We start from the raw sequence: 13,411 nt of genomic DNA, 5'->3' as shown, positions 1-13,411 counted from the left end.
TTATTTAAAGTGCTTAATTTTTGTTTTATATATATTATAACTATCATGTGCCATTATGTGATGTGTGTCATACACATATACACATACATGTGATTTTTGCCAATTTGACTGAGAAAGAAGTATTTAAAACAGCTCTTCAGTGACTAGGAATAAACCTATTTCTTAAAATATGCTTACCCCTTTTACTGTAATAGAAATTATTTTAGTGACTAGATTTGTTATCAATCCAGCTTTCAGTTGATATTTCAAAACTAAGAAATACAGCTAACATTAAGATGAAGGGTTAGAGAGATGGCTCAGCAGTTAAGGGCATTGGCTACTCTTCCAGAGGACCTGGGTTCAGTTCCCAGCACCACAATGGTACCTCAAAGCTACCTGTAACTCCTTCTCCAGGAGATCCAAAGCCCCCTTCTGGCCTCTGTGAAAACGGCATTCATGAGAACATACCCCCACACATACACATAATTTAAAAATAAAATAATTTTTTTTAAGAATTGATGATGGTATATTATAGCATCATGTGACTCTGGCTATGGAGAAAGAAATACGCATGCTCAGAGCCAAACCTTTCTGTTTTGATGGAATGGATTTAGATGCTATAGCATTGTAGGCGTCTATGAACTCCCAGGTTTGTCCTTCCTGTGGTCAAATGCTTGCTGACAGCAATATGCTTTGCTGTGCATCAAGAAAAGGGTTGCTTGAAACCATGGTGAGATAAAACAGGTGCTTATCAATTGACTTGATGTTTTGAAAACATAATGATTGGTAATCTTAAATTTGCCCTAAATAACCTGTATTTTAATTCCCCATCCTTCCTTAGAATATCATACAAAGAAAATGTTATACAAGTGAAAGCATACTTGGCATATATACATGAGAATTATTCAGGTACTGAAAATATCAAAACAAACTTAATACAGATTCACAAAGTGCAGGAAAAAAAAATAATGCATCCTGACATGAGGCCATGGAATCTAAAGCAAAGGCAGAAACGCTATAATATGCTGCCCTCCGCCTGTGATGTAGGCTCTAATGCCCTCCTGGGAGAAGGATCCGGGGAAGTGTGTGCTCTGTGTAATCTTAACGAGCGTGTTACTCATGACTGTATAGATATGAAATAGATAGCCTGGCATTAATTTGAACAGAATCTGCCTCATATCTGACCAAAGAAATACACATTCAATAAGCAAGGCGAGGAGTTCTCTCTGAAAGCAAAGGCGTCATTTGCCTTAAGTAGTATATTAATCATGAGGCTAATTCATCGGTATGAATTATCCCAAACCTATAACCACGAACCTGTTGAAATCTTAACACCTTCCAGATAATAATGCTGGTAATTGCATCCAAGGAGACATCTCGTGGTGGCTGAGTCGTCGTCCCTCACTAATAGTAAGAGCTTCTTTAGGAACAAGATGTACAATCTACTAGCTAGTTCAATGAAAAAGGAAAGCTAGCATCCCCCAAGCCCACTTTCCTGAGTCACCCCTGTTGAGGGTTTTCATGAGCACTTAGGAAGTAGCTGCTTCCTACTGGGGCCAGTCTATCTGTGAAGTTTGCGGAAGTTTTGTAAGGTCAGTGCTTGTGACTATCCCAGTAGTAAAACTTACAGCGGAGGAGCCCTGGTTCCTTCCAGCCAGCCGGATTTCTGATAGTTCATCCTAACGTGGCTCTGGTTCAAATCTGTGGCCATTTGGAAAGACTACTTAATGCCTTTGGGTTAGCCATAGAAGACTGTTTGCTGCACAGGACATAATGTGAACCCAAATGTACTTTTAAGTACATTTAAAGCCTTAGCGCTTTAGCTAGGCATTTCTGTTTTGATAGGTGCACCAGCTTAAAAATACAGTAAGTCTGTATCCTTCGAGCTCAGCAGAGCTCTTGCCTTGACTACCGCCATCCTGAGTCTAGAACAAGCACTGTTCATGCCTAAGTCGCTTAGTGATATCTCTTTTAAGCAAAACCGTTTACATCTCCTCTGCCTCTGTAGAGCTCCAGACTCCTCCTACCTTCGGTCTGCACTGGGGAGGATTTGCTGGAGTGCTCTATCCTACGTGCATTGTTAAAATCCCCAGCAAAATACAACTTGGTAGTATTCAAATATCAGCATGTTTAAGAAATGTGGTGGCGCACGCCTTTAATCCCAGCACTCAGGAGGCAGAGGCAGACGGATCTCTGTGAGTTCGAGACCAGCCTGGTCTACAAGAGCTAGTTCCAGGACAGGCTCCAAAACCACAGAGAAACCCTGTCTCAAAAAACCACAAAAAAAAAAAATCATTCCCCAAACACAGAAAATTTCAGGTTTTTTATAAATAACATTATTATATGGGAACACATTCATGGCGTATAATTATGTTTGTGAACAGCGGTTGAGCTAAGATCTTATTATGATGTCGCCACTCCGGCAGATAACATACATTAAATTGTGTGTTGGTAATGAGACAGAGTTAACGTCGCTTTGATTGCACCTTTCAGACTTTCTCCGATGCTGTTTTAAAGTTGAACATGTACAGTTATTAAGAAACATGGTACGATCTTGTAAAAACACATCACTAGCCAGGGTTTGTTTCTACGCTGCCTTTCTTCTCATACCCATAGGAACATACAGCCCTCCGGCACCACTGAGAGGGTCCCCGTCCCCCACCCCCACCAGGTGAGGAGTCACTGAGCACAGCCAAACTGGCACCCAGGTGAAGATGAGACAAAGCCTGTGGCTTCCTGTCAGGTTGAAATCACAGACAGGCCTCAGAAGAGCGCACCCGAGGCTGGAGAGACAGTTAAGAGCATTGGCTGCTTTTACAGAGGGCCCCAGGTTCAATTGCCAGCACCCACATGATAGCTTACAACTGTCTGTCACTCCAGTTCCAGGGACTCGACGCCTTTACACCAATGCACAGACATACATGCAGGCAAAACACCAACACACATAAAATAGAGTTAGTTAGTTAGTTAGTTAGTTAGTTAGTTAGTTAGTTAGTTTAAAAAACAAACAGCAACAACAAAAAAGAGAGCATCTAACTCCGACCAAGAGCCTGGGGCTCCTCAGTCTACACTATGGGAGAAGGAGACTTTTCAGGAACACATGGGTAGTATGTAGTTGGGAATCAGGATGAGCAGCCTCCTGTAAACCAGTCCGAAGAGGCCCCTCCCATAAGGAGGTCCTGCTGTTAGAACTGGATGACGTTGAGTCATCCTTCTGTCCCTTGTACCCAGGCTGTTATGTGCTCTGGCTTTTTTCACTTTGCAGCCATCTCTTACCCGATGGAGAAGATCATTGTATATTGGATTCAGAGTATGTTTAGGGGTTTGGGCAGCCACCAAGAGACTGTCAGCCAAAATGATCCAAATGACTTGATTATTATGTGGGCTTGTTATAAACTGATATTGAGGCTGGGAAGAGGGCTCCATGGCAAGATGCTGATTCTGAATTTGATCCCTAGGACATACAATCTCCCTGGTACATGCGTGTAATCCCAACATGGAGACAGCAGAGGCGGAAGGTTCCCCAAGGCTGGCTGACTGGCCAGGTAGTCTAGATGAATGTTGAGTTCTTAATTCAGTGAGAGAGACACTGTCTCAAGCAACAAGGGGGGCAGCAGTAAAGGGAGGCCAACTTTAGGCCTCCACATGCTCACACCTGTGCCCGAACATCTGCACACACTCACACTTGGACATATACACACTCATATAACACACCACACACACAAATGTCATCCTTAGTTCTGCAGAACCCCTGTCATGATACCCAGCCAAATGGAATACTTTCTCCCAAGGGAAGTACAAAAAAAAACCTTTTTTCAGTTTCTCTTGCCATAACTTCAGGTACTTGAAGTCTGCCTCAGAAAACACTGAATGAAAATAACTAAATAAATTCCAGAAAGAGCCCATGAGTTTTGGGGGCATGACGAGATTCCCCCACAGTCCCACAGGGTTCCACTGTATCACACTGGGGATGAGAATTACCCTTTTGTCTCCAATGCGCACACTGTATGCGTCACCTGCATGAGAGGCACTTGGGAGACTTCTTAGTCATCAAATCAGAAGACGTGGCCTGCAATGGGTTTCGCCATCCATTGGGACCCATGGGCCGTACCTCTGCAGGTAAAGAGGGACAGCTCTAGCACGGTAACCTCAGTAGACACCTGTGGGCCCCTTTGTCCCGCTGCCTTCTTGGGCTCCACCCCCCACCCCCACCCCCAGCTTGTGTTTTCAGAAGCAAGTTGCAGTAGGTTGATGTATCCCTGCAGCCGCTACAAGAGCAGGTGAGGGCTGCAAATGGGGAACAGATAGAATAGCCAAAATGTGATTTTAATGGCTCTTAATGCTCATGTATAATACAGTGATGGTTACCGAGTGCACATTAAAAAATAAATGCCCATACTTTTCTCATCAAGTGTCATTTAAATCTCATTAGATAGATCTTGGTGAAATGACACTGGCAATAGGACTCCCTTCTAATTCTCCCGCATTTTGGCCACTGCAAAGGCCCTGGGGAAAACAGCATCTGTCTGACAGGGGTTAGAAGGGACTGTGGGTGAGCCCCTTCCCAACTCAGCTGAACAGTCAAAATGAAATTTGATGGCGGTAATTATACAAGATCGTTTTGTGGCTGGTTGCTACGTTCCTTTTACTCTTCAATTGAGATGTCAAGATACTAGGCCAGCAGCCATTATCCCCTTCAGTGAATATCTTAATATTCACTTTGCCTGTTAAGGTGCCCCGATAGTGTGTGTGTGTGTGTGTGTGTGTGTGTGTGTGTGTGTGTGTTTGTGTGTGTATGTGTTGTGTCCTCTGGATGGATTGATTTCTATTGTTCTCTCTCTCTCTCTCTCTCTCTCTCTCTCTCTCTCTCTCTCTCGATGGTGACAAACACCTGAAAAAAGGAATTTGAAGGGAACCATTTTACTTAATCTTATGCAGAATGCAAAAGGAGGGTTGCGTTTGATAGGCATTTAGGAAATAGAAAGACATCAAGTATGGCGGTGGTCTGAAGAGCCACTCACCATGGTTTGGTGAGTGGCATTTTCCAATTTACTATTATTTACTCCTCGCAATTTGTGATTTGAGTCTGAAACCTAAAAACTTGGTACAAGCGGTTTTAAAAAATTAGCCTATTTGAATGACTGACTTAGACAGGTTGTGGCCGAGTTTTGATTATTTGTGTTTGTGTGTTCATTCTCCGTGTTTCTGTTGAAGGGAGATGAAGCCGTCTGGAGAGACTGCATGTAGGATTGTTCTGCCTAGCCTCGATCCCATACCCCCGCCTGGCCACAGTTCTCCTTCCAGCGGCCCTAGTTGCCTCAAATCTTGTCATCGTTTTTGTTCCAGGGGTTTAATGTCCTTTGGTGCCCTGAATTCCCCCTTCCCTCTGGGTTTCCGTCTGCTCTACAGCACCTGACCTCTAGGTCTCTTCATGTCATTTCCTGGCTCTCTGGGATTTTCTTGCTAAAAACTACGTTTTGATCATAGTAGAAACAAAAATAAAACAGCAAAATGCATAATTGGTGTGATTCACTAGAAAATGCAGGACTCTGCGATTCCATAACTGAGCTTCACACAGGTCTGGAAATCGGCTGTTTTCTCGCTCCGCCCTCTTTATCATCCTGAAGCAGGCAGCAAAGGTGCAGCTTGAAACTCGACGTGAAGATGAAATCCATGCTGGTCAGAATTGGCAGAACCCCCCCCCCCCCCCATTGCTACAAAAACCAGAACTTGGAAGTTTTCTATTGCTTCCCTGAAGGTTTTGCTTCTGTGCATCTTTTGAGGCTAAAATCTGCTTTGATTTGTTTTAACATACCCTAAATGGCTTCGTCACATCAAAGGTGCTAGACAGCTGCTGAGATATTATTTAAAGGGCACAGTCTCAGGCCTATGGCCCATGTTCATGTAGATTGTTTTTCTGTGTAAACGATTCAAGAAAGGCCTTTACTAGTAGTTTTGACTACAGAGGAAAACAAGCACCCGGGGAAACGGAAATGCGTTGACTGAGCATCCAGCAGCTGAGGAGAGCTTTGGCCAGGACATTTCCCTAGGCTTTTTACGTCTATTTGGAGAAACTGAACTCTTGACAGATGAACTTCTTTTCCCTGGGCTGATGTTTATCTAACAGCATGGTGGTTGTGAAATAATCCAGAATCCACAAGGTCAGAGAATGGCCTGCTTTACCCGGTCGCTCCTCCCAGCTCCGTCCACAGATTCCCTCAGGGAGGTTGCTTGCATGGGCAGCTGGTCGATCCACCCCACAAACTGTCACCCAAAGGACCAACCAGTTTCTTGGGTGTGGCCCCCTCAGTTCTGGCAACTCCATGGGACTTGGGTCTCACTATCCTTTTCCCCTCTCTACTCTTGAGTTAGAAGTCATTCCAACAGGCTTGACCAATGAACATTCTCAGGCGATATATTGGGAATTAAAACCCTCGGTGAAACTGGATTTTTGTAATGCCTTCATTCGTGAGAAAATAGACTGGCGGTTGTGTTTTTTTGTTTTTTTTATCTTGGGTGAAAGAGTAAAGCAAGGTTGAATAAATAACCTCTGGCTTATCTTGGAAGGTTTAAAAGGTCCATTAAAAAGAGGATTGCGATTATAATAAGTCTTTCTTCTCTTCCCTCATCACCTAGTTCTTTGGTGCGTAAACAAGGCGTTTTTCCCTTTGTGCTCTGCCTTCTGTGGTTGGTTCTCATTCCGTGAACTATGGCTCCACAGGGGAGATAATCCAAGCAGACATAGGGAGAGCCTTGAGTGGCCCTGACACTCTGTATGTCCTCCCTTCTGGGTACACACGACTACGCAGGAGCAGCTTGCTTCGTAATGGCCCTCACAGAGCACACCAGCAGAACCGGAGTGTGACTGTCAGACTCACAATGTTCTTTCTCTTGTATGTTTCAGAAATCGAAGCGAAGGAAGCATGTGACTGGCTGAGAGCTGCTGGGTTCCCGCAGTACGCTCAGCTGTATGAAGGTACGTCCTTCTTTAAACTCAGGACAAACCATGTGGACCCTGCCTTCTGCTTTCTGGGTCGTTGCTCTAATGCGTTGTGGCTTTGCTCCCTTTTCTCTCGGCCTTGGCAATAGTAAGCTCATCTGGACACATCTGGAAATGAGAGCCCTCCCGTTCCCACCCCACTTCCTGCTTCCCCCTGCAGATTCCCACCCAGCTCCACACTTTCTTTCCAGTGTCTGCCCCGACTCACTTTGCAGACTAACATGCTCTTCCTTGTTTTAACTTCATTGTGTTCAGTTTTCTTGAACTTGCAATGAATGTGTTGTTAGTAAGTTTCCTAGATGTCTAAGTTATCTAGTTGTTTGGGGATAGCCTTTGCTTATGCCTATGTTATTTTTAAAAAAAAATGTTATGGACCAGACGTCAGTCTTCTGAGTTTTGGATAAGTGGCTTTTCTTGCCAGCGTTATACTTCTGGTTCTTGATTCTTTAATTACTAATTAACAAATTTGCTGTCTTAGTTACTTTTCTATTGCTGTGATAAAACAGCATGACCAAGGCAAATTAGAGAAGAAAAAAGTTTATTTGGGGCTTACAGTTCCAGAGGGTTAGAGTCCATAACCATCATGGTGGGGAGCATGGCCGCAGGCAGGCAGGCATGGTGCTGGGGCAGAAGCTGAGAGCTTGCATCTGATCCACAAGCAAGAGACAGAAAGGGTAAATACTGGGGATGACATGGGTTTTTGAAATCTCAAAGCCCACCCCTAGTGACACCCCTCCTCCAACAAAGCCATGCCTCCCAATCCTTCGCCAAACTGTTCTACCAACTAGGGATCAAGCACTGAAACATAACGAGCCCATAGGGATGTTCTTCTTCAGCCACAATTTTCACTTCTCTCTACCTTACTGATATCTAAGACCATCATCAAATCTTCCATGTTTTATACATGGTCCTTACACATCAGGAAGGAGTCAGGTCCCAGCAGTGGGCAGGTGGCACACGAGATTAGCTGTGGAGAATTATAGCTAGTGGTATTTATTGCAAAGCTGTAGATAAGACATGCACAAAGAAGGAGCGGAGGGTTTATAGTTAATGGGGCTGCCACTCCCACAGGGGGATGATGCCAGGGCCCAGGAAAGAAGGAGCCCATACATATCTCTGGAGGGAACAAACACACAGCTGGCCATGGGCAAAGCCAGGGGTTGCCTCCTTGTGTTTCATACATGGCTTCACATTGGCCAAACACACAAGGAAAGCGGATAGCACGAGTCTCTTTGGACACCGTCCACTCTCCAGGGGTTGTCAAAGCATAACGCCAAAATAGGAGGCAGCGGAGTGGGCCTGAGGGCTCAGGAGAGGGTGCCTAGCATAGGAAAAATATGCAGCTTCTCTTCCCAATGGCACAAACATTGTGTAGGATGGGAAGAGTCAGCGAGATTAATCTTTCCTTATAGATGACTCCTGTCCTTTCATCAAAAATCTCAATTTTATATTAAAAACCAAAAGGTTTTTTTTTTTGCTACTTTGTTCATATAAATTCTGTGAGGACAAAGGAAAGTTAGCATTGGAATGTAGTTTGAAGCTCAGAATCTCTGATTAAAAAGAGTTTCATAGGGTCATACAGAGCCTTTTAGACGAAAGGAAAGAAAGAGAGAAGGGGGAGACAGAGGGAGGAAGAGAGGGAGAGAGAGAGAGAGAGAGAGAGAGAGAGAGAAGATTCCTATAGTTTAAGTCTACGTTATTCTCGACTCCTACTCTACCTGCAATTTACTAACTAGGAGGGAAGAGCCCAGAATGCTAAGTGACTCTGTCCTAGTTAGGGTTTCTGTTGTGACAAACACCGTGACCGAAATAAAGAGGAAAGGGTTTATTTCGTGTTATAACTCTCGGGTCACACTCCATCACTGAGGGAAGTCAGGCCAGGAGCTCAGGGCAGGAACCTGCAATCAGGAGCCCATGCAGAGGCCATGGAGGGGAGCCGCTTACTGACCTGCTTATCATGGCTTGCTCAGCCTGCTTTCTTATAGATCCCAGGACCACCAGCCCAGGGGTGGCACCACCCACAGTGAGTGAGGCTCTCCTCCATCAATCACTAGTCAAGATAATACCCCACAGATTTGCCTGCAGGCCAAGACAATGGAGGAATGTTTCCAATTAAGATGCCCTCTTCCCAAACATGTCTAGGTTTGTGTCAAAAGAAAAATAACAGCAACAGGCAGCTCACTGTCCTGAAGTGGAAGGAGGAAATGAAAAAATGCCAACCCTTTGATTCTTGAATATACACATATAAATATATACACGATAATGCATATGCTACCGCTACTGTGAGACTTTAATGTAAGCAGTCCATAACTCTCTAAGATGCGCTATTAGCTCACAAACATGCGCATGCTAGATTGTGTCTCATCCATAAATGTTGCATAAACACAGTAAGAACAGAGTTTTTCCTGTGCCCATTATTATTCAAAAACCAATGCTCATATCCCAGCACTCGGGAGGCAGAGGCAGGCGGATCTCTGGGAGTTCGAGGCCAGCCTGGTCCACAAGAGCTAGTTCCGGGACAGGCACCAAAAGCTACAGAGAAACCCTGTCTCGAAAAACAAAAAACAAACAAACAAACAAAAGCCAATGCTCATACCTCCGCCATAAAGTGGCCATCATGACTGTGATACTGTACAGTTGAGGAAAAGTTATTTGCCCAGAGTAACATACCCAAAAGTAATCAGGGCTTAAAGCTGGAGTCCCTGGGCTCCTGTGTTTGTGCTTCTCACTGGGACGTACACTCACTTGCCAGGAGGGTGAGGTGGTATCCATTTGGGGACCAGAAAGAATTCAGTCACCATGAAATTCTTTGAGTTCAACTAACTTGATTGGCTTTTTTTTTTTTAATAAAACCAAATTTTTATGTCTTCAAATTGGAATTTGATTTGCTGGGCCAAATAAAAATGTCAGCAAACTGATAATGTTTAAATCTTTACTGTGTGGCCCTTGCTCTAAAGAGGCAAATATGTGTCTCCAGAATGGGGGAAGTATCTGCTTCCAACATGGAGGAAGGTTTAGAAACATTAGCTTTATTGTAACTTGGAAGGTATGGAAAGTGTAAAATAGAAAGGCAGGACAGTCACAGTGAACTGACATGAAAGGTGACCTTGCCTGTTATGCCAAGTGACATCCAGAGGTTTTCCTCTGTAAACGAGGCTCCTAAAATTAAAGCCATATTCTGATAGTCACAGTAGCCCTCCCAGTTGGCATGAGTCCTCTTTTGAGGAAAAGTCATGGGTTTGGCATCAGTGGGGAACTTCAAGATGACTGGAAATTTTGCTATCAAAAAAGAGGGAGGGGGGAGAAGGAGGGGAGGGAGGAGAGGAGGGAGAGAAGAAGAAAGGAAGGAAGGAAGGAAAAGAAAACCTGAGACCATTGAACTTGGGGTATTTTGGGAAATGTCCTTTGTGAAGGAAAAAAAATCTATCAAACTGAGAATTCTATGAAACTGTCGGCCTGTGGGCTGTGCTGTGGTGAATGGGAAGAACCCTGGCACTCTTCCCCACCCCACCTGAGCCTCTGATAAGCAGGGACACTAAGGGCACTCAGCATTTAATCTTGTCCAAGGTCGGGCGCTTGTTTTCGTGTTTCGCACTTAAGCTGTACTCTCAAAAGCATTTTCTGTGATAAAAATAAAATCGTGTGCTATTTTTAAAGGCCATCAGCAACAGTAATAAGCTGGAACTGTGGTTAAGATCGGGGATTTGTGTGGACGTGATGGGCCGAGTACAGTGGCCTGCAATCCCCTACGGCAAAGGACATAACCTCTGTCTCCCCTTTCCCTCCTAGATTCCCAGTTCCCCATCAACATTGTGGCTGTCCAAAAAGACCATGATTTTCTTGAAAGGGACCTTGTAGAGCCTCTTTGCAGGTAAGCCAGATGAGGGAAGTAGCTTTGATGTTTGTTTCTTTCCTAGATAGACCTCCATTCAGTAAACATTTCCTCTGTGACCACTGTCTTCAGACATTAGGTCCTGGTACCCTGAGCATGCTCAGTTCCTGTTTGTGTAGAATTTAAATCCTAACAGGGGGCTTTAGACATTAGGTTAGAAAAAAGAGAGGGGAAAGGGAGGAGAGGGAAGAACAGAAGGGGAAAGAAAAGAAAGAAGGGCTTGGATGTTTCAGAGTGTGTTAAATGCCATTTCCAAAATGCAAATAAGGATAAGGGTAGGGAAGAGGCGGCACAGATGAGGCGGGGTGGGGAGGAGGAATCAGCCAGTCAACCGTCACAAGCCCTGTTGGGGCAGAGGCTGAGACTTCACCCTTTGAGTATGTTCAACTTGACCTGTTTGTTTTACATATATAAAGTCAAGTGGCTATAGCTTCGAGTCAGAACATGTAAAGCCGAGTAAACACAGTGGCAGAGTGACATATTTAAATCTTTGTTATGTGACGAAGAGCCCAAGACGTCTACGTGAAGAATCTCCCACCAAACACCTCACAGAGTGGTGGGAGAAGCCCAGGTGAAGCGAGCCAAAGAACAAATACAGAACCGTTGAACTTGGGTTAATAATTTTGAAAAGCCAATGGAATCTATATTTGTAGACAATTAAATTCCACATGAAAAGTCAACCATGTCTGAAGAACTTGTGGTTTCCTGGACAACACTCTGGAAAGAGTCAGAGCTGGGGTAGGTGTCGGTTGCAGGACACTGTCCCTTTTCAGGAAACAGAGGACTTGGAGATTCTGTGCTCGTGACCCTCAGCCCACTGCATTTGATAAATATGACTATTTAAGGGGAGGCCAATGGTAAGCAGAGCATAAATGATCTTAGGCTGCCAGATCTCCAATATCTGTTTTTGTGTTCAGAGCTGCTCATTCCCTGTTTCCTATATGACGAAAAAGTAGATTTGTAGCCAGGCGATGGTGGTGCACGCCTTTAATCCCAGCACTTGGGAGGCAGAGGCAGGCGGATCTCTGTGAGTTCGAGACCAGCCCGGTCTACAGAGCTAGTTCCAGGACAGGCTCCAAAGCCACAGAGAAACTGTCTCAAAAAACAAAAAAAAAAAAAAAGTAGATTTGTGTTCACCAGGACAATCCTGTGTATCTGCTTAAGTTTGATGTATCAATCCTGTTGGCTAAAAGAGAAAAGAACTCTTTGATTCATAAACTTGAGAGCTGGCTGGCTCAATAGGTTAAATACGCTTGCAGCCAAGCATAACTACCTGGGTTCGATTCCTGGGACCCACATGGTTGGAGAAGAGAACTGCCTCCCAAAAGTTGTCTCCTGATATCCATACATGCACTGTGGCATGAGTACACCCACCTACACACACACACACACACATACACACACACACACAGTAAAATCATAGATTTGAACGGGAGGCTATCTAGGCTAGAAAACAAGTAAGCGCAGTGACCTGCCTTTGTGAGAGCCTGTGGGGTAATCGGAAGATTTCCTCGTGGTTCTTCCAAGGCTTTGACCTGGAAGAGCAGCCTTTCCTCCTCGCCTCCCAGAAGGCACACCTGCGGCAAGAACAGATCCTTCTGAAGGCCGCTCATTCCACACAGTCCAATCCAATTAGTACCTCAGGCTGTTTTTCCTCTTGGTGTTGAGGACGTTCCTGTTGGCTGGCATTTCAAAAAAAAAATCCTATTTTTAAAATTATATTTTACCATTAAGTCTTCTAAATTTGTTTTCTGTAAAATGACTTATTTGCAGCATTGTATTTATACATGTGTATACACAGATGTATATATTAAAAATGGACTAGTACTAGTATCTAATCAAGGTTTGGAAAAGTTTCAACCGCTGCTCCTGAAGCTCCCACTTCCTCTCTGTCCTCCATGTCCACGCTACTATCAAACCTTGGTGACTACAGATTGGTTTTCTGTGCCTACAGTTTTGGTTCCATCCAGGCATCACAGATATGGCATGGAACAGAAATGACTGTTTTGCCTGGCTCCCTTCCCTTGGTGCAATGTTCTTAAGATTAATTCGTGTTACTTTCCGTTTCAAAAATGTATGCCTTTCCATTGTACGAGCAAACTTCCGGGATCCCAATGTGAGGCTATAAAGACATTTCAACATGGATATATGTAGTTTGGTTTGAGCATAAAATTATGTTTCTTTTCACTAAAATCTTAAGAATGAGGCGCCGGGGGGGGGGTGCTCATGACAAAGAGGCAGTAACCATCTCAAGTGGCCCTGTTGTTTTGTGTTCCCAGCAACATATGAGGGCTCCAGCTATTATATGTCCCTTTGTTAGTATGTTTTTGTTTTGTTCATGCACATTTTAACAGGTGTCTGGCAATTATTGCATTGTGACTTTCCATGTGCATTTTCTTAGCGACCAATAAAACTAGACATCTTTCCATGTCACACAACTGATCGTCTCCTGCAAAATATCTTTTTGATCTTTTTCTCATTTTTTAATCGAATACGTTTATTGTTGCACTTGGAGGATGCCGCTGCTGTTATTAATCCCT

General features: G+C 44.1%; 1 protein-coding gene across 4 annotated transcripts in view; it reads left to right on the top strand.

Moving 5' to 3' along the window:
* Positions 1–13,411, top strand: part of Stard13 (StAR related lipid transfer domain containing 13) — a 211,046-nt gene that overhangs the window by 144,501 nt on the left and 53,134 nt on the right. For all 4 annotated transcript variants that reach the window (XM_041677811.1, XM_041677810.1, XM_041677812.1 and 1 more), the window contains exons 2-3: positions 6,884–6,955; positions 10,769–10,850. In XM_041677811.1, the coding sequence (XP_041533745.1) occupies positions 6,884–6,955; positions 10,769–10,850 (154 nt within the window). The remainder of the gene's footprint in view (positions 1–6,883; positions 6,956–10,768; positions 10,851–13,411) is intronic.

Source organism: Microtus oregoni, unplaced genomic scaffold, assembly GCF_018167655.1.
Source record: "Microtus oregoni isolate MIOR12 unplaced genomic scaffold, Mior012 000029F_ref0000214, whole genome shotgun sequence".
NCBI classification, from domain to species: Eukaryota; Metazoa; Chordata; class Mammalia; order Rodentia; family Cricetidae; genus Microtus; species Microtus oregoni.
The sequence above is the reverse complement of the archived record's forward strand: the minus strand, read 5'-3'. Positions and strand labels throughout refer to the sequence as shown.